This window comes from Anoplophora glabripennis, unplaced genomic scaffold (genome assembly GCF_000390285.2).
Source record: "Anoplophora glabripennis isolate ALB-LARVAE unplaced genomic scaffold, Agla_2.0 scaffold19, whole genome shotgun sequence".
Taxonomy (NCBI): Eukaryota; Metazoa; Arthropoda; class Insecta; order Coleoptera; family Cerambycidae; genus Anoplophora; species Anoplophora glabripennis.
Window position 1 is genome coordinate 584,888 of NW_019416327.1, and position 20,207 is coordinate 605,094.

Genomic DNA, 20,207 nt, shown 5'->3' on the forward strand with positions numbered 1-20,207 from the left:
ACATTTTTTAAATAATTTATTTGAGTATTTATACTTTCAAAAAATTTTTGGCGGTCCGGTATTTTACCTTCTGCGGTCCGGACCTGGACCGCGGTCCGCCAGTTGCCGACCCTTGCAGTATAGGGTTATATCGGGTAAATGGTCTCCACTGAGTTGCTGGCACATACATATACACTCTTGTCGAAACTTTTCTTGACCCTTTTGCATAAATACGGCTGAATTTCGTTGTTGCAGTGCTTAATTTTCTCCTTCAGGCATGCGTGTTAGTGGGCTTATTAGCATAAACCTTAAGGTGGGTACAAACTAGAAAGCACATACGAAGAGTCAAAGCGAGACCACACGCATATACATGCGTTATCGCTCTTCAATGATTATGGTGACACTTTTCCTCAAACGCATGCGATGTTTCTCACTGTGCTTCATTAATTCGTCCTAAAGATGTCTTCAGATGAAGTAGTTGTTATAACGCAGGCTGCATTTTTTGTTATAAACGAATTTACATACAGTTTTCATGTCCATTCCCATTTTCTCTGCTATAGCGTCCCAGGCCTCGGATTTTTCAGTTTTTGAATAATAAGACGGGTGTTTAGGATCCCATAAAAACGGTATTCTTCATAATAATCTATTAATTGCAAACATTGCTCATTTGACCATTCCTGTGATTCAGACATATTGCACATAGGCTTGCCAGATCTCCGCGTTTGACCCGGAGTCTTCGGGTTTTGATGGTACATCTTCGGGCTCCGGGTTAACATGTCATTTCTCCGGGTTAACGCCCTACCCACCCTCGAAATCCATTTCCTCCAGTCATATTCCTTTTTTTTTAGACATCGATTTGTCTAATTGCAGAACTTAAGATTATATATTTCTTTTTTTTTTAGAGCTCATCCTCTTCGTAAACAATTTCATTTCCAGATTTTCTAAAGACCTTTTTTTAGCCATGAATTTCTCCGGGTCAGTCATGAAATAAATCTGGCAACCCTAATTGCACACATACAATAACGACTCACCTCAGTCGAACGTAAATGTATACTAGTGTCCTAGCACAGCATATAAAACAATTGTTTTATTTGCTGTGGTCATAGTGTCGTCTACACTGAGAACGCATGAGTGAACTTGCGACGTATAATTCCCTTTGAGCGGTGCTCAAAAACTGACAGATTTCGGCTCGCTTCATTCTCGTTCGCAACCTTTCGCGAGCAGCCACGTATGCGATGAGAAGCTGCGAATCAACGGTCCACACTAAAATATGCATGCGTTCTCACTTTGACTCGCCGCATGTGCTTTCTAGTTTGTACCCACCTTTAGACCTAAAAAAGTAACAAGTCCAACGGCTTTAAATATCACGATCTGGGCGGCCCATTGTGATCACCAAAACGGGAAATGACACGACCACGAAATTACCTTCAGTAATTGAACAGTATATCGGTGTATGGCATATAGCCCGTCTTGTTGAAACCATATATCGTCTACATCCATATTTTGCAATTTAAGGCACATAGAACTGGATTATCATGTCGAGATAGTGAGCACCATTAACTATTGTTGCTTGACCAATCGCATTTTTTAAGAAGAATGGTCCGATGACGCCTCTAGGACAAAATCCGCATCAAACAGTGACACGCTGCGGATGCATTTGTTTCTCAAGAATCACTCGTGGATTTTCGGAACCCCAAATGCGACAATTTTGTTGAACGAAGCCATCAAGATGAAAATTAACTTCATCTCTGAAGGTGACTTTGTTCGAAAAATCAGCATTCACTTGTTTGTTCCATTTAACGAACTTTCTTCGCCCTGCGTGGTCAGTAGCCTTCAGTTCTTGAGTCAATTGAACTTTGTAAGCATGGAGATGCAAATCTTTTGTTAGAATACTCTGTAAAACGCTTCTTGAAGTATCCCAATTCTTGACCACGGTGTCGAATTGATGTTCTTGGGCTCTCAGCAACACTCTCACGCACTGCTTCGATTTGTTGTGTTGAGCTACTTGTTGAAGGACGGCCAGAGTGTTTAAGATCACTAATTAGTCCAGTCTCCCTGAATTTTTCCATTTATTTTTTCACATATAAGTATGTATACGGTCGAGTCTGTCCTAAACTCCATTCCAGCGCCACTGGTGTGATGCAACAAGGAGGAAAAATGTGTCGTTCACGTGGTCAAAATCGATATCTTGAAAAAAAAATCTTTCCTGTCGCCCTGGCAGAAGGGAATACATTATCGTTCCGGCGCCGTATCTTGTTATTTTTTCCAGTGGCATGCAAAATGTAGACGTAATAAATTTCCAGCGCCCCCAACAAAAGGTTTACACAAATTCCGTTCTTTACAATAGTTGTGTCTTGTCTATTTTTAGCAGATATAATATACGGCGATAGGTAGAGTAGGTCGAATTTAGTAGAAAAATATTTATATTTACCTTGTTAGAAATATAATAAGAAATCGGTTCAATTTATACTGGAAAATTCACATCTTCTGCAAAAACGATGGTGATGTTTAAAGATTTTTAAAAACGTGTTTCATAATAAATGAACTGATATTTTCTTAAATTGCGTAATGGTAGACGAAATAAGTATCTCGGAAAGTATGCAAAGATAACATAAACATAAAAATGACATAAAAATTATAAAAAATAAACTTAAATCAATAAAATAAAATAGAATTGTACCAATAATGAAAAAAGATAATACATATAGTATAGTTGGTATGACGATAATATTATATATAAATGAACTATATAGGCGAAGTGAAGGAATAAAGTATGAACAAGAAAACGAAATGATGATAGGAAGTAGAAAAAAAGACAAAAGAATGTCAACAAGTGTCAAGAAAATTAAGAAAAGCTATGAAGACTTAAAAAAAATGTTTTAACTACTTCATGTTAATAAGGATAAAATAATTTAAAAAATAATTATTAAACAACTATTCATAATTTTTTATTTCATATAAAAATTTATCAATAACTACTAAAAACAATAATATGTAAATTTCGTCACCCACAGAGGTAATGTCCCTTAAATTCATTCAACACGGATGGAGATTAGAAAATCTATATACCATGCTTATGAAATGTGTAAAGCCTCGCAAGGTACGGTTTCTATAGGTACTTTTTAGAATCCGACCTACTGTATCTTATTCTAAGAATCTATCGCGATTTCCTTGAAAATCACTCAGTTAATATAAAATCACGTTTACAAGTGGACTTTTTCCATACTTTGGACAGTGAATAGTTTGCAATGGGTGTAAACAATAATCGTGCTTCATAGGAAGATTTTTTATAAAAATAATTTATTTTGGACATCTAACCTATGTAGATGTATCCAGAAAATAACAACATTATAATTTAAATGTACCTACATTACATTGTTGACTGCTTGTTAAATATCAAATCAATATAGCGTGTACATTAATGATCTTTATGATGACATGATACCAGAATAGTAATAGGAAAACATTCTCTCACATAAAGAGCTTAGTTCTATGAATTAGCAAAAGAATTATAGTTCTGTCACTTAGCCAACCACAAGTGAACTACAATGAGAGAGAAAAAATTACAGCACAAAATTCCTTGTTATTAATTATAGACTGGCAGGATTACTTTCTATTAGAAAATTCAAAGAAATCCTTGAAGTTATTGACGTAAGAAGAAAAGGTTACTAAAAGACGTTATAGTTAATAAACTCAAATGTTATTTAAAACATGGACAAAATAGCACCACTCTAAACAGCAGTAAAGACCAATAGTTTATCCTGTGGAGTATTAAGTAGTATTTTGCCATATTGTTTAAGTATATCTTGTGGAATTTTTTGTGAAAGTTGCAATGGCAGGTAGTTTTTTGTTCATACGTATAATTTTTACTTAAAGTTCCGCATTTACAGATTAATGAATTTTCTATTATGCCTTATTACAAAGAATGTATTGTTTAAAATCCTCATTTATGTAACCTCATTGCAATTAATTTTAATTAATTCCCCGTGAGTTCCATTAGACTATAACAATTAGTTTCTAGTGAAATTAAATTACAAATTCCATAGTACCTAATAATTCATTAGATATTTATTCTACCAAAGCAGTGGCGGAAGGGGGCCGTTACTCTGCGCCTTCGCCATCTAAACTAATGAATAAATTTGCAAAGGTTAATTAGAAAAGTCAGCCCTCATAAGGGAAATTGCTTGTGCTTTAATATTTCATTAAATCCTTCATCACCTTCAGCTTGTACCCAAGAGAGGGTGGGAAACTAAACGTGATACATCTACCGTTACATACAGTTGTTTGGATGCTAGGTTGCATTCAATAATGAATGAAAAAAAAAAATCATGGTGAAGTGTCTGAAGCAGCAAAAAGTGCAATGTTTGGACTTATTTCCAGAAATGAATCTGCTTATACTTAAAAGATTTTTTGGAATTGTATGATTCTAAGAAATTAAAAAATGTGTGATACTGACATATTTTGAATATAAAATTAATGGTGCAGCCGACAACATTATGGTTTATACAGGGCTGGAAAATCCATATGGTCCATCTGCCTTTACATGTGAGCGACAAAGTAAAGTAAAGAAATCTGTGCGATAGACAAGGATGGCAATTGTGAAGACGTTTCATAATCTGAAGAGTCACCGCCCGTTTCGGGTTAGAAGTGAGAGAGTTATGAAACGTCTTCAATGTAACCATCCTTGTCTATCGCACGGATTTCTAAGACTTTATCGCTCTCACGTAACGTCCGATGTACCATGAGGACTTTCCGAACCAGTTTATTCAATGCTGAAGAGAACACTAAACGTCAAACAAAATATAGATATAGAGAAATATTCCAAATTAGTACCGTATTTGAAAAATAAATGTGTAGGATATCGTCCAAACAAATCAAAGGTTTTAGCAAAAGCTGAGATTGAGAAATTCTTACTCGAGGCACCAGATGAAGGCTTTTTATTAATGAAGGTGAGTCACATTAATTCATTAGTTTTTTTATAGATTTCACCACTCTTAAAAGACGTGCATGGGGGCTGGAGGTTTTCGTTACTTGCAGAGGGATATGTAAATTGGTAATAAAATTGAAAATTCTAATAGTATATCATATCTAATAATCTAATCTAATAATTACACCAAGAAACCATTGCAGTGAGCAAGTTACCATCTTCGAGTCTGTTTTCACAATTGTACAATTATTATGGCTTTAAATTTAAACGTTATAATAAATAAACTGGGAAAATGATTACATCATCTATAATTTAAATGATTTTTGTAGGTGGATGTAAAAGACTTTTACATTTTGTAGACAAAAAATTGTTGTTTTGGCCATTATTAAATATCATGTAAAAGTCAACTTTTAATTACAGTCTTCGAAAAAAATATACTTAAACGTACTGGTAATCGCGAGTATTTGGTTTTGTTTTACTCGAAAATCATTCTAGCAGCAACATAAATATACAACTTCTAAGTAGTACCTATATTTTATTTTTAAACAGTTACAAATTTTCCCGAAATTCCGCTATTCTTGTGGAAATATATTTTCAATAAAAGTTACCTCCTGAAAGAAATTCTACGAGTATTACAATTAAACACAATATTTGGCTAAGTTCCAGTACAATTATTAATCAAAAATATAATTGTTTATACAAAGAAATCAACTAGGTCAAAATTTATAAATATCTCAGTTCAAAATAAGCGACATCTATTAAAAAATCGTAAAAATATAATCTAATAAAAGTTAGAAAAATAATCATCAGGTTGCGGTTGCTCACCTTTATCTACAATGAAATATAAATATTGACATTGTAGTACAACATTTATTTTACTGCTCCTTTAAGTATTAGATATACAAAGTACCAAAGGTTAAATTTGCATTTATGCTGGTTTACTATTGCAGTTCTAAGTTCAAGTTCAAGACGAACGGTTTAGAATTTAGATGCACCTATAACGATATGAGTGCAACAAAACGTTGCAAATGTAAATATATCTGTTAAATTCTCTAGATACACCCCCGTATCAAATGAAAAAATGCAGAATGTTTTATCATGTAATTGTCGTCAGCAACACCATAAATCAATGAATTAGAATTCGTTTATCTCTCTTTCCATACTTTAAATTTAACAAAAATAAATTTAACGTATCACAGGTTTTATTTTTTTTTACTTTAACAAATTAAAATTAAAAAAAATGTTGATATCGTGATAGTATACCTTAATTACTTGACATAATCATATTTTGTTTTTAAAGTATATAACCATTTCGCTTATCTATTGTACATATATGTTAATAAATAATTAACTATATATTTTTTAATAAACTATGTCGACATATTTAAAGAACATAATGTTAACAGTACTGAACATTATTTAAAACGTACCTTACAACAAATAATTAACTTTAATGTCAACAGTAACCGAATACGTAATGTAAGTAAAGTGTCGCAATTAGAGAGATTAGAATAAAACTTGTTGGCGGTAAATTTACAAGTCAAATTGCGACTGCAGAGAACGTGATAATATCACAATGCATTTAGTTGCTACAAATCTCTGAATTCGCACAAAAGATTTGAATGAAATTAGTTGACATTGTGGTATACTGGATCAGCTCATTATCGATTTAAGGCTTTAATAACGCGATCAGATAATATATGTGCTGTGTAATAAGAAAATAATATCTTCGTGATAGTGTCGGTAAAATTGTATGCACGTGTGTTTTTAAAAGTCAAGCTTTAACATCAAGGCTGCAACAATTTATATTAAAAATTAACCATCTGCCGGGAAAATTTTTATTGGATTAATGTATACAATTGAGGTGTAATTAGGTTAATTATACATACAACTTAATTTATTACCCCATTTTGAAGCAGTTACATTACCAATAATTTTATTTATCTGTTTATGTTGTTTGTTATGTAGGTATTGATATTATTTCGAATTTAATGATAAGTGTAGTCATTTTTATTTAATTCAAAGGCTGGTTACAAAAAAATAAACTTTGTAATACTTATTTCAAACATTTTCTAACCATGTATGAATGTGAATATGGAAATAATGTTTAAATATACGTAACTATAGGCACTACAAATATGTCGTATACATGTGGGTAGTTACTTTTTCGTCAACAATAAAAAAAATATTCTTATCATTATATAAGTACCTAATGCATGTGATTCATGAGGTTTATTTATAAAACTGTCATACGTATAATTCATTACGTATAAAAAAGTATTTTGTCCAAATTAACAATTCATGGAGAAATCATGTGTCGTAGCGCGTCGTCAAGTACAAGTTAGTCGTAGTCATTTTGTATTTATGCGTTCTTTTATCCAAATAACATTCGTTTAACCACGGTGTCATTTTCATTAATATTTATAACATGCTTTGCAAATAACAGCCTCCCTATATGTACTTCATTCAGGTTTTCCATTCAAGAATATGGTCAGGATATTTCGTCCTGACGTCAATGCAAAAACAAAATGCAAATTTAACATAGTAGTAAGATAGATATTATAAAGGGATATAGGAAAGGAATAAGTAAGCGAAAAAAGTAAGTAATTGTCAGACTCAAAGTATGTTGTAATAGTACCTATATTAAAACAACAAGTTTAGAAGAGCAAAGTTTTAATAGTATTATATTAGTTATAAAAATGAGTATTGCTACTAAAAATAATTTAGAAAATTGTTCTGGAGACATTTTAAATGCCGAGCGAGAAGCATTTTGGAGCTTATTTCCTTTAAAATTCAAGGAAAAATACGAGAAGGTACATATATGAAATATTTTGTAAGTGGCATCACTAGCACACTAAGAACTGGTGAAAGTGTAATGCTAACATATTTTTTAAAGAATACTACTGTATTTTTTACATATTTTAGTGTTTTTCATACAATGCCTTTCGTTATTTTAGGAAAAATCTCTTAGGCATTCAGTTTATGGTCTACATATTCCTTGTTGAAAAGTACTATACAAATAAACGAAAATATGGATATATCACAATATGAAAAACTACTTGCCTTTTTAAAACATCAAAATAGTACACATGAAGTAAAGAAATCAAAAGTTTTGACTATGGAAAACGTTACTATGTTTTTAAAAGAGACTCCAGACGATAAGTTCTTATTAATAAAAGTGGTACTAATATTTGGTCTAAATGGGGTATGTCGGCGTGTAGAATTATGCAGTTTAACTGTTAAAGATATAGATGACACTGGAAATCCTTGTTGTATTTGTAGTACTATTGGATCTGAGTACAACGGATATGAAAACCAGCTGGTATCAACAGTTTTGCAAAAATTCCTTTGTCAAATTGTTTTTTTTATTAACAGTGACTTTACTATATGTAAGCCTTATTAAAAGACCTTCCTTGAGTCATAATATACCTATTTAAATCAAGTTACCATAGAACAATTTTGCTTCCTTAAAAAGATACCAGCTTTTAAAAATATTTTTTTTTATATTTTTGTTAATGGCGGTAGGAGGACGGTAGTAAGTAGTAGATTTGGGGTAACAGAATGTTAGAATAAGTTTTTTACCTAAACCATAGAGGTGGCTAAAAACATAACACATTTTATCTATGTAGATATTGACTTTTTAATAGAAATACAATTGGTCCATATCGAAAACAATATTTCATTTTATTACAAATTTAGGAAGTTTAATTGTATTAGAATATGATGACAGTAAAACATCTTAAATTATCTATTAAAATCTATTTTCTCTGGAATGGTAGCAAATTTTAGCGAAATTTTTTAAAGTAGTGGCGATTTAAAAAATTATGTATATAGTACGATTGTATATGGTACGATTGGCCGTTAAAATCACAATTGTCCTTTTCACTTTTGTATTTAGAACGTCAATTGTTCTTTTTTTCACATTTGTATTTATAATCTAGTAAGGCTCAGTACTCAATTTTTCATCAGCGCATTCGCCATTTTCCAAAAAAGTAATTTCATGTTCAATGAATGAATAACATGATACGTAATCTCAAATACATATAATATAATACTATGCTTAGATCAGAAAGAAGATACAAAAAAATGTTTTGAACAGTCATTGTAAAGAAATGTTCACACACTAACAGCTTTAACAAATAAAAAAAATCGCTGAGTAGTTTTGATTATGAACAAACTTTTAATTTATCCTTGCTGTTTTTTAATTGTATCATAAAAAAACTTTCAGTGTATTGAAACAAAAAATCCATATTGGGATATTCCAGTTACCTTCATTAAATATTTCACATGCAGAAGTGATTGCAAGAAATAATTGTTGATAAATAGGTATTTTAGATGAAAGGAATGTATGGGATGTGTTAAAAGTGAATTATGCCACAAATAAGCCACCTTAGACACTATTTCAGAATGAGTCTTATTTTTCTTCTGACCTACGTCTCGTAGGGAAAGAAATTTAAGTCAATAAAGTTTACGTATTTCGGCGGTTTTGAAAATAATTAATTTTCGTGTTAGTCCAAATTCGCCCTTTTCGGTAGAACGTCCTGTATTTTAATTGTTATATCAGATTTTAAACATTTTCCTTCAACTTTGTTGTAATGCTAATAAAAATAACGCAGGTAATCTAAAGACAAGAAACTTGAAATTTCAAGAAGTAAATGAGTAACATTTAAAAATAGAATTTTGATTATTAAAAGGATTTCAGTGTAAAAATATTCAAAAATAAACTTTTGTAAATTAGTAATTTGGAGGTCCCAGGCAAAATGAATCATTTTCTATTTTTTAGAAATGAATATGTGCGTTCGTCTGAAAATTATTTTTCCTTAATAGCACATGTATGTAAACATACCTACTTACTCCTAAAAATTATGATCGCTTTTAATGGAATGTAAATATTTTCCTTGTTTTAGCAGATGCAATTTACATATTTCCTGAAGTATAAAAAGACGTTCCATTTTAACCAAATTTAAGGCGAGCATAATAAATGCCTTTTTTGCAATATGAAATTTAATACTTTTTGATCTGACTGGCGTGTATTAAATCAAAAAGTATAAATATGTTTACCAATTTTCTACGAATAATTGTTGAAAATTGGTAAACACTAGCAACAATCTATGTTTATTTAATATTCGGATGACTACTAATAGGTTTATTATCTCAAAATATGCATAAGCAAATATTTAAACAAAATATTTCAACAAATATAAATATGTCATCGGCAATATGATTCTGAAAAATTAATCAAAATTTGATGTCTACTTCATTCTTACCAACATATATTCAACCATAAACCAAAACACATGTGCGTAAATTCCACTGTAATGATTCAAATACCTTATGACAAAATTATAAATAGCCAGATCCATCTATTATTTACACTGTAAGTGGTCCTGAAATAGAACTGATAATATTTCAGCTCAGTGGGCGAGCAGCTTATAATTTTTTCAGTTGTATTCGGCGTAATTAAAATTTTACCAACTCGCTTACGTCAATAATACAAGAAAGTTTTTTTCCCTTGAAGACGGGGTAATAGCCTGTGCGTGATATAAGATGGCAGCTCTACCCTATCCTTGAATATGACACGATTATTTATCAGATATGTATGGAAGGAAAGGAGAATAAGTATAAATTATGTTCCCAAAATATATTCACCTCAGTTTTGAATTATTACGTTCTATAAAAGGGAGAAATACAAGCCAAAAATAATTTTTGAAAGGGAGTTTTCAAGGTTGCTTTTGGCTAAACTTCAAAGCATACGTGAAATGTTAACTGCACCAGTTTTCTATCGAGAAGAAAACTAATTTCTATGGCCATTAACTTTTCCCAATTAAAGCCGGACATAAAGTTACAACTCCCGCAACTTCCAGCTCGGTTTGTCATTAGTAAACCCTTGTTAACTCTCTGGCGTAATAGGAAAGCTTAAAGAGGTTTATGGTTTAAGTCTATCGAAGCTTCTGTGACGCAAGTGAAATAGTTTTGTAGCTTCTGACGTGGCGGATTTTAGTTTGGACATAAAATATAGCTCAATCAATCTCATCTGACCGATGAGATGCGCAAACAGAGTCATCTCCGAACAACTAATTGATCCTTGTCATGTTTAACAACTTATCTACTAAAAACACAAAACTCGTAAGTCTGGTAAAGATTATTGCGAATAATTTAGGCTAAAGAGTACTGAACGCTTATCAACCGATTTACAATAATACAATCAGTAAACAAGAAGTACGTCCTGATTTCTACATAGTCTAGAAAAAGGCAGTCGCTTATCAGCATAAACAACGAATTATTTTACACTTAGGGGTCGTAAAAAATAATTGGTATATCTTGTTTACTTGATTTTGTGTACTAATATTGGAGATCCGACCAGATAAAGTATTTAATGGGTTCAGAAGACAGTAAAATAATATGTCTCTGATATTATAGCAGTGGAATTTTCCAAATGTATAATCAATCAAATGCTTCATCAAACGCTCGAGAAAATACATTTAATCCTAGAGCAGTATTTTGTTGTCATCGCTAGCAGTTGAGTGAACAGCTTATTATGAAATAGAAACCAAGTTGAAATATGCATTTGGACAATACACCATAGACGATCAGAATAACTGAGTAGATTTTTCTCGTTAAATAGATACACTTCTCTTCACGACAAATCTTAGAATGCGTTCTTGAGAAATATGCTCTATTGCGTGACGTATACACCTTTTTATGTAAATATTTTCGCAAATATCAACAATTATGTAATAAACATCTATAAAATATGCAAATCGTAAAGGGTAGTAGCGTATTTTCTCGTAACGTCAAAAAGAATAATCGTTATTTGGCACGCTCGAGCTTGAGTTGGCTTCATCAATCGCGTGAGTACCCTTTATAATCTTCTAATACCGAAGATGATGACCTCGTACGGATTTCCTTCACGTTGTTTGGCTGTCAATATTTCGCAAACATTTCAATACAGAGAATAACACTATATTTAGGGACAGCTCGTGAAAATTAAACTGGTCGTATTTTGATAATGAAGGGACCCAATCGTTTTTTAGGAGGTGATTTTTAGGTTCACATTGAGAACTGTGATGAAAAACTTTCTAACGCAATTTGCGAAATAAAAAATTTAAATAGGGGTGGCCGATCTCGAAAAGGTTTGCAAAATACATTTCTTTTTCCGTAATCTACTGTTAAATATATCTAGGAGTTTTTTTATCTTCATAATATTTTCATTTTTCTTAAGGTTACAGTATTACAAAGTTTTAGAAATCGAATGTTACTATCACATTAAAATTTAAATAGATATCACTATGAACAAAAAAATCACATTAACCTGATTGTATATATTAGTTGATTGCAAAAAAAAGATATTTTGCAAATCTATGTGCCTCCCTTTTCGAGATCTAAAGGTAGGCCACCCCTATTTTAATCGTTTATACCTAAATTTCCTTAGAAAGATTTTCGTCACAAAAGTTCTTCTATGTGAGCTTTACAACATTGGTCCGAATTTTATGCAGGAAACTTCGAGGGTAGATAGATCTCTTTAAAATAATGTGTTTGCCATATAAACATAGGTCTGGAACGGCTCCGTTTCAGAAATACAGGGTGTTGAGGTGTTAAAAAAAATAGATTTTTTGTTTATATCGCACACTACCTCACAGGTGGTCTAGAAAGGAGTGTAAATAATTTTGTTGATGTGCTTACAAATTGCACTTACTTTTAAACATAAATATTCTTGTCATATTATTATTAGAAGTGTCTGCCACAAGGGGATTGTATTGCTATGAATAACTTGAGAACGGCGAATCTTAGGGAAAAAATTAAAGTCACCTTTTTTACGTATTTTGTGCATTAAAATATAAATCAGTTACAATGACATGTAAAAAATGCAGCGGCGTAGTTTATTTTGTAAAAAAGAGGGTGACCCCTGTCCATTTGTACACCACTGGTTGAACCTTTAAAGCTAATATTTCAGGGAATATAAGGCCTACTATCATACATTATATGTACCAAATTTTATTAAGATCGATTAATAGATTCCAGAGATATAAACAAAAAATCAATTTTTTTGACAACTTCAACACCCTGTATCTCTAAAACGGTGCCGTTCCAGACCTATGTTTATAAGGCAAACACATATTATTTTAAAGAGATCTATCTGCCCTCGAAGTTTCTTGCATAAAATTCGGATCACCCTGTACAGTAACTATTAGTAACTATACAGGGTGTAAGAAGTTGGACAGCCATTACTTCAGCATGAGATAGAATAATCATAAATGACCAAAAAAGTTGTATATTACAGGGGCGTAAGATTAACAGTTTTCAAAATACAGCGAGCATTAATATTAGAGAGTTTCATCACAACGTAACAACATCAGCGCTTAACATAACCCTACACAGCTGGTGGATACCACGTGTGCACGCGGCAGACTTGTCCTACGGAAAAAATGTAAACAACTATTATCGTGAACCTTTTAGTAAATTTCAAGACTTTTGTTTTTTCAGTTTTTACACGGTCCAATTGCAGATACCAACTGAATTGCGTATTGCTGGACAGCTTAGTACCTCGTGTTATCCGCCGCGCCATTGTCACATTGCTCGATATAAATTTTATCGAATTTTAAATTTATTACAGCGCTAATTAATTTTAGTTTTTTTGAGAATTAAGCATAGAGTTAAAAAAAGTGATACCTAAACATTGTATTTTATGGTATTCTATGCACGCAGTTATGTCAATATTCCTGAATTAATCGAACTTTTGTAGATCAAGTTGAAGACTTTGATAATTTTTTTCTCGGAAATGGTTAAGTTTAGGACCTATTATGTCATATAAGGTCTTTTGTTTATTTTATTGTATTCTATCGTCTGTTAAAATTAAGGCAGTCAAACTTCTAACACCCTGTATAATTCTCTTTTGGTAATTGATACTTGACCTTCTTTTCCTTCTTTACTTTCAACAATGATAATAGATGGCACTTTCAATGCAATAAGAACTCGCAAACGAGATAAATGCCGAAATTAGATTTAGGAAAAAACATTCTAAGATTAATAGCTTATTCAAACCACATCTGCACATGAAAATTACCTCTTTAAAACATAACGAATAATTAATGCCATGTATTAAAAATAATGACAATAAAATTTGTACTATGTAAAACCCGTTGCAACTAATTTAGAAAGGACGTGTCAAATAATGTTGGAGGATTAAGAAATACTGACTGTTCAGGTTTGGAAAAATGCTCTGGAGATATTTCTTGTTGTCACACATTGTTTTATTCTTTCTTTCGGTATATTCAGTTTTAATTAACACTTTCAATTATTTTATATGAATTTACACAGTTTTCTTTACTTTTGTTGTCACCAAAGGCTAGCTCTTATTTTATTACATTTTGACGCTGCTTCATCTGTCTTTTAGAAAAAATAAATTCTTGGTCTATTTTATTCACTTTGACAAGAAAACAGCAACGAAAATTTATAAATTAATTGGAATAGATACAGAACATGCAGCAGTATGGCATGCATATACTTGTACAATATTTTCAATAAAATATCTTCATTTTCATTAGTTTCATTTACCACAATACAAAGATAAACAACAAATTGGCAAAACAAACTAATTCGTTGAATGTTGAAAATTAGAACCAATTATTTTCGGGTTCTACATATGATAACTTGTTATTTTTTACTTACGAAAGCTGAATAAATAAAGTAGGTACTATAATTAATTGTAGTTGAATTCAAAAAGTTAGTTTCTACAATAATTTGTCCTTATTATTTTCGTTTTCGGACATACCTTGTACAAAGGAACCTAAAGACCTAAGGAACACATATCGTGAGCTATGTTTGTACGAGAGACAATTAACGATGCCCATATTTTAACAATCACAATCGAAGGATATGCAACAGGATGCCACTTCCTTTCGATTGTGAAAAAAACATTAGTATTCATCGATGAAAAATCAATTAAAACATTATCCTTTATATCAGCAACATATCTGCTGTTGAGAATTATTTATTTGACTGTATACATTTACTCAGTTTCCTCTGACGAGTCGCAAAACGTGAGGCGGACAAAACAGAGTAACTGTTTCATAAACATTTTGGAGGTTTCGTAAATTTTCCTAAATGCTCTCTTAGTTATAAAGTCACGGATTCTTAGGACGTTAAAAATCTCCTGGCTTTTCCACATTTTCTGAAGATTGATGTGAATTTTAAGATAATAAAAACAAAATAAAGAGTTTTTGAAGAATAAATTTACTTGCTTTTCATATAACCAAAAGCTATTTATTATGATCTTGGGCTAAACCCCTTTATATCTATACATATATACTTTTTTATTTAACTGGGTAACTCTGAAAAATACATCACACGCAGATAAAATATGCAGTGTGTCCACGGATGGAGATGAAAAGAGGAAAAACAATTTTTTTCTTATTTATGAAATAAGTAAATGACTAAAAAATCCTGCTTTTTTAAATAAAATATTATATTTAATTTGTGCTTTTTTAATTTGAGGTAATTTGCTACATTTTTCAAATTATTTCAACTCTTTCCTTCGGGAAAAACGAAAAAACATTTTTTTTCTAATTTTTCCGTTTTTTCCGAGCTGTTAAATCTCTAGTTACCGGACAAAAACTATTTCCTGTTACTAATTACATATAAATAGGCATGCCCTTATCTACGCTATATACTAAATGCATAGCGATACCAACATTTATAAAATTCATAAATAAACATTATCAGCAAATCTAATACACTACAATTTTTTATATTTAACAGCAAAAGAGAAATCAATAGTTAACCACACACGTGATCGTTATCCGTGACTGAAAAAAATTTTCTCGCAACCACTTTCGCTACCGATAGGCCGTTTGTCAAGTAATGAAAGCAGACTTACCCTACTGACCCAGAATTAACAAGGAATGGTAATGGGGTGGGGCACTGGCTGTGGGGCGAACTTGCTATGGAACTTCTCGTGCTGGAGACCTGGCTGTGAGGGCACTGCGGGGGGCCCACGGCGATGGCTCCCGGGCCCCTTTTGCGAGGAAAGCAGAGACCGCATATGCCGCCTTTCTCTAGGCCGCCTGAAAATAATGAAAAATTCACATCATTGGTTATTTGAAAAATAATTTTTTTTTCAAAAAAAAATGTTTTTTTCCGAAAATCAACTAAAAATTTAGATTTTTTTTATTCCTTAATTTTTGTGACTAGTGTATTTAACTCAACTTTGTAGTTTGTGGTGTAAATACTTTCTATAAATTTGAAATCTATTTTCCCTTTCTTTGGGATAAAAAACAAACGGCCTAATTAAACAATCCTTCACATATACATATATACTTGACTGTTTTTATATACATTCTTTTTATGATGCTTTTCTTTTATAATATTTTCTATGCTATTTATTATCCTAAAACTTTTTGTGCTGTTGTTTGATGATTATCTGTTAATTTAGTGGGTTTTTTCGCCTGTTTGTGTCCCAAATGGTAAATAAATAAATAAATAAAAGATTAAAAGTTCTAGTTTTGAAGAATACACTAATGCAAAAAATTAAAAGGTCAAAAGAATTTCCGAAATTTTTCCGTGATTTTTAACAGAACTGTATTTAGGTGAAAAATGGTCGTATCGGGAATTAAAAAAAAACATTTTGAAGCTCTAAGATTATAGTTTTTAGATCTTTCAGTCGAAATTTTTTAGGAGCTACGGTATCATGCAATTCTAAGAAACAGCACGACAAAAAAAAATTGTAAATTCTCTTTTTTCTTTTCTGAGTCCAAGGACTTGCAATTTTTTTTTTTTCAGCTAAGCCATTGCACCGATCAGATATCTTGTTTATTCAGCTTCAATTTCCTTTTTTTTAATTTTCGATACGGCCATTTTTCATCGAAATATCGGACTTTTAATGGAAAAGGATTCTTTTGTATTTAATCATAGATATCTCGGCGACAAAAGGTCGTACAGAGAATTGAAGGACAGTTTCGAAAACTGGAATAAATTTTCTATAACATGCTGCCGCAACTTTTCGGAAAAAAAGATTTTTTTCATCTTTTACACGAATTTAAAAAAACAGGAAAAAAGGTAATTTATGGTTTTTTTAGAAAATTGACGGCTAAATTAGAAATATTCACGAAATGACTAATGTTAAACATGACTTTTACAATTTGATATACCCAGAAGAACCCTGTGAAGTTTCATCTTGATCTAGCGAACCGTTTCTTTGTTTCAAACAGTCAAACTATGGAAAAAAATTAATGGGTAAATTAAGTTTTTTGGCATTAACTTAAACTTAAACATTTCATAATCATGATTAAAATGGAAATGGAAAATGATTAAAATGGAAATGGAAATGGAATTCCCGACATTGAAGAAAACAAAATCGTTCTATACTTTTGTTCATCAACTTTTAATTCAATTAAAATTAAAGTTGATGATCCAAACCAGATTTCGACTCCGATTCATAGCGTTTTTTGAGACAAATTTCCAATTAATTTCTATGCACTTTTTTTCTTCTCTGAAAAAAAAAAAATCAATTTTTCATCAATTTAAACGTTATTTGCGGTAAAAATGTGAGAATACCTCAAAAAATTTTTTCTTTCCATTTTAATCTTGAGTATGAAGTGTTTAAGCTCAAAAAACGTGACCTTTTAATTTTTTTCAAACGTCTGACTGTTTCAAACAAAGAAACGGTTCGCTAGATCGGGATGAATCTTCACAGGGTTCTTCTGGGTATATCAAACTGTAAAAGTCATGCTTAACATTAGTCATTTCCTGAATATTTCTAATTTAGCCGTCCATTTTCTAAAAAACCATAAATTACCCTTTTTTCCTATTTTTTAAAATTCGTGTAAAAGATGAAAAAAAAAAATTCCGAAAAGTTGCGGCAGCATGTGAGAAAATTTATTCCTGTGTTCGAAACTGCGCCCTTCAATTCTTTGTACGATCATTTGTCGCCGAAATATCGATAATTGAAGACAAAAGGATCCTTTTCCATTAAAACTCCGATATTTCGATGAAAAATGGTCGTATCGAAATTTAAAAATAAAGGAAATTGAAGCTGTATAAACAAGCTAGGTATCTGATCCATGCAATGGCTTAGCTGAAAAAAAATTTTCCAAGTCCGTGGAAAAAATCCTCAGAAAAAAAAGAAAATTTGCAAATTATTTTGTCGCGCTATTTCTTAGAATTGCATGATAACCCGTGGCTCCTAAAAAATTTCGATCGAAAGATCTAAAAACTAGAATCTTAGAGCTTTAAAGTGCTTTTTTTTAATTTCCGATACGACCATTTTTCACCTAAATACATCTGTCAAAAATCACGTAAAAATTTCGGAAATTATTTTGATTCTTTAATTTTTTGCATTGGTTTATAAGAAACGTACTTAAGTTTGGAGTTATTTTCGATAAAACGATAGTTGGGAATAGTTTCTCCAAAACTAGCGGAAAAATTGTTTGGAATTTTGATGAATTATGAAGTATAGCTAACGTAGACATTTTTAGAGGGTTTTTAATAACAGACAAACTAGGAAACAATAAAGCCTATAACTTAATTTTTTTTTCACAATTTTTGCCCCTTAGTTTTTATTCTCTTTTATTCATGGCACAAATTTTCTATTTACCTACTATCCATTCATATGCTTTAATACATCTAATAGAACGAATTTTAATGTGCTATCGTAAATTACATGATAATATTCATAAACATTTACTTCCATTAAAAAGATATCAGTAATGTTCCGAAATGGCGTAATAAAATGTTATGAATTAAAGATAAGGGTTTCTTGAAGGTTCTATATTCTATATTTCTTTCCATTGGCTCTTACCAAAGTGTGTAGTAATTTTTCAAGTTATTGTAAAAAATTTTAAACTTCACAAATAACGCATAAAAACTTATATCTAAGGAAGTATACATCATTTATAAACATTACGAATAGTTCAGTAACACCGAAAATTTAATTGTGCATTTACAGCTATTTCAACTATTACAACATCAAAAATTTAGGTCATGAAACATGTGCAGTCATAAAGTTATATGCTCGTTTCTAAAGCAACTACTTGTGAACAAATATTAAGATATTGAAAAGTTAGTCTTAGACATAAAGTGTGTTTTTGCCATAAATATTTTATAAGTAATTTTCCAAAATATACAGATGTGAAATAAAATATATTTAATGCTCATGTTTACCGCAAACCAGCAATCAAAATTCAAATGTTTGTTTAAAAACCGTTCCATCTAATGAGTTTATCAATATCCTTAATAACATACTTTGTTATTCATTCATGAAAAATAAATATGATGAAAATCCTTCGATACTCAACCATTCCGCAAGGTCTCGTATTTTCTTTAGGACGAGCCTTAGATCAATAAAAACATGAAACTCATCCTCTAAATGATATCCAGTGGAAAATTTTAAAGCTCGTGAGTAATATTCCTGCCAGCTTAATAATACACTCTACAAATTGGCAAAGATATCCTGGGAGTTTAGTTATTCCCTTTTATTGCAAGCAATTTATGAGAAAGCCTATCACATTTACAAAAATGCGAATTTGTTCATACAAATGAACAAATTCGTTTAAAAAAACCTAACAAATATGTGCAATTATTGGATATACTTTGAGATTTTGTTTGTATATTGGTTTAATGTTTTGTAATATGTGCAATATTGAAAAAGTTCTCAAGTTTTATGTAGATTTATTCAAACTTTTCATTTTTAAACATAAATGTTTAATCTAATGTTTTTGAAAAAATTAAAGGCTACGATTAAATATTACCCAATTTTCTTCAACATGCTAAATACACGAACGACTATGATACGCTTATAAATGATTGATGAAAATGAAAAATATATATATATTATATTATATTTAAAGTAAATTAACTAATTCTTAAAATGCATATAAATACTTGTTATCTATAACGTACACCTATTTAGAAATAATAATAACAAATAAACATTCTTTGTTAATTTAAGTTGCCAAAATATTTATCTTATTCTGACAGTCTCTGGACGGTGAAGGTCGTATAACAAGTTCCCGTTGAAAAAATTAATAGTGTAGGTGAATTTGAATTTTATATCCAAAAATAGCTAAATTATTCATTATTTGATTCTGTACAATATGCCTAAACAGTATAAAATAAAGGGAAAACAAAAAATATTTATATTATTATTATTTAATAAAAAAGTAGAAACTTTAGGCTTTTATATCTTCAAAAAACAAATAATATAAGAAATGTTGTTATTTACTGGCAATAACAGTTATTGCCGGCAATAACCTTTGAAGACGACTCAATAGTTTTAAAATAGCGTACAGTACATTAACTAGTAGTA

General features: G+C 30.9%; 1 protein-coding gene across 6 annotated transcripts in view; it reads right to left on the reverse strand.

Annotated features, from left to right (window-relative positions):
• The window catches only part of LOC108915062, a 105,595-nt gene that overhangs the window by 5,603 nt on the left and 79,785 nt on the right, over positions 1–20,207 (reverse strand). For all 6 annotated transcript variants that reach the window (XM_018721055.1, XM_018721032.2, XM_018721048.1 and 3 more), the window contains one exon: positions 15,783–15,969. In XM_018721055.1, the coding sequence (XP_018576571.1) occupies positions 15,783–15,969 (187 nt within the window). The remainder of the gene's footprint in view (positions 1–15,782; positions 15,970–20,207) is intronic.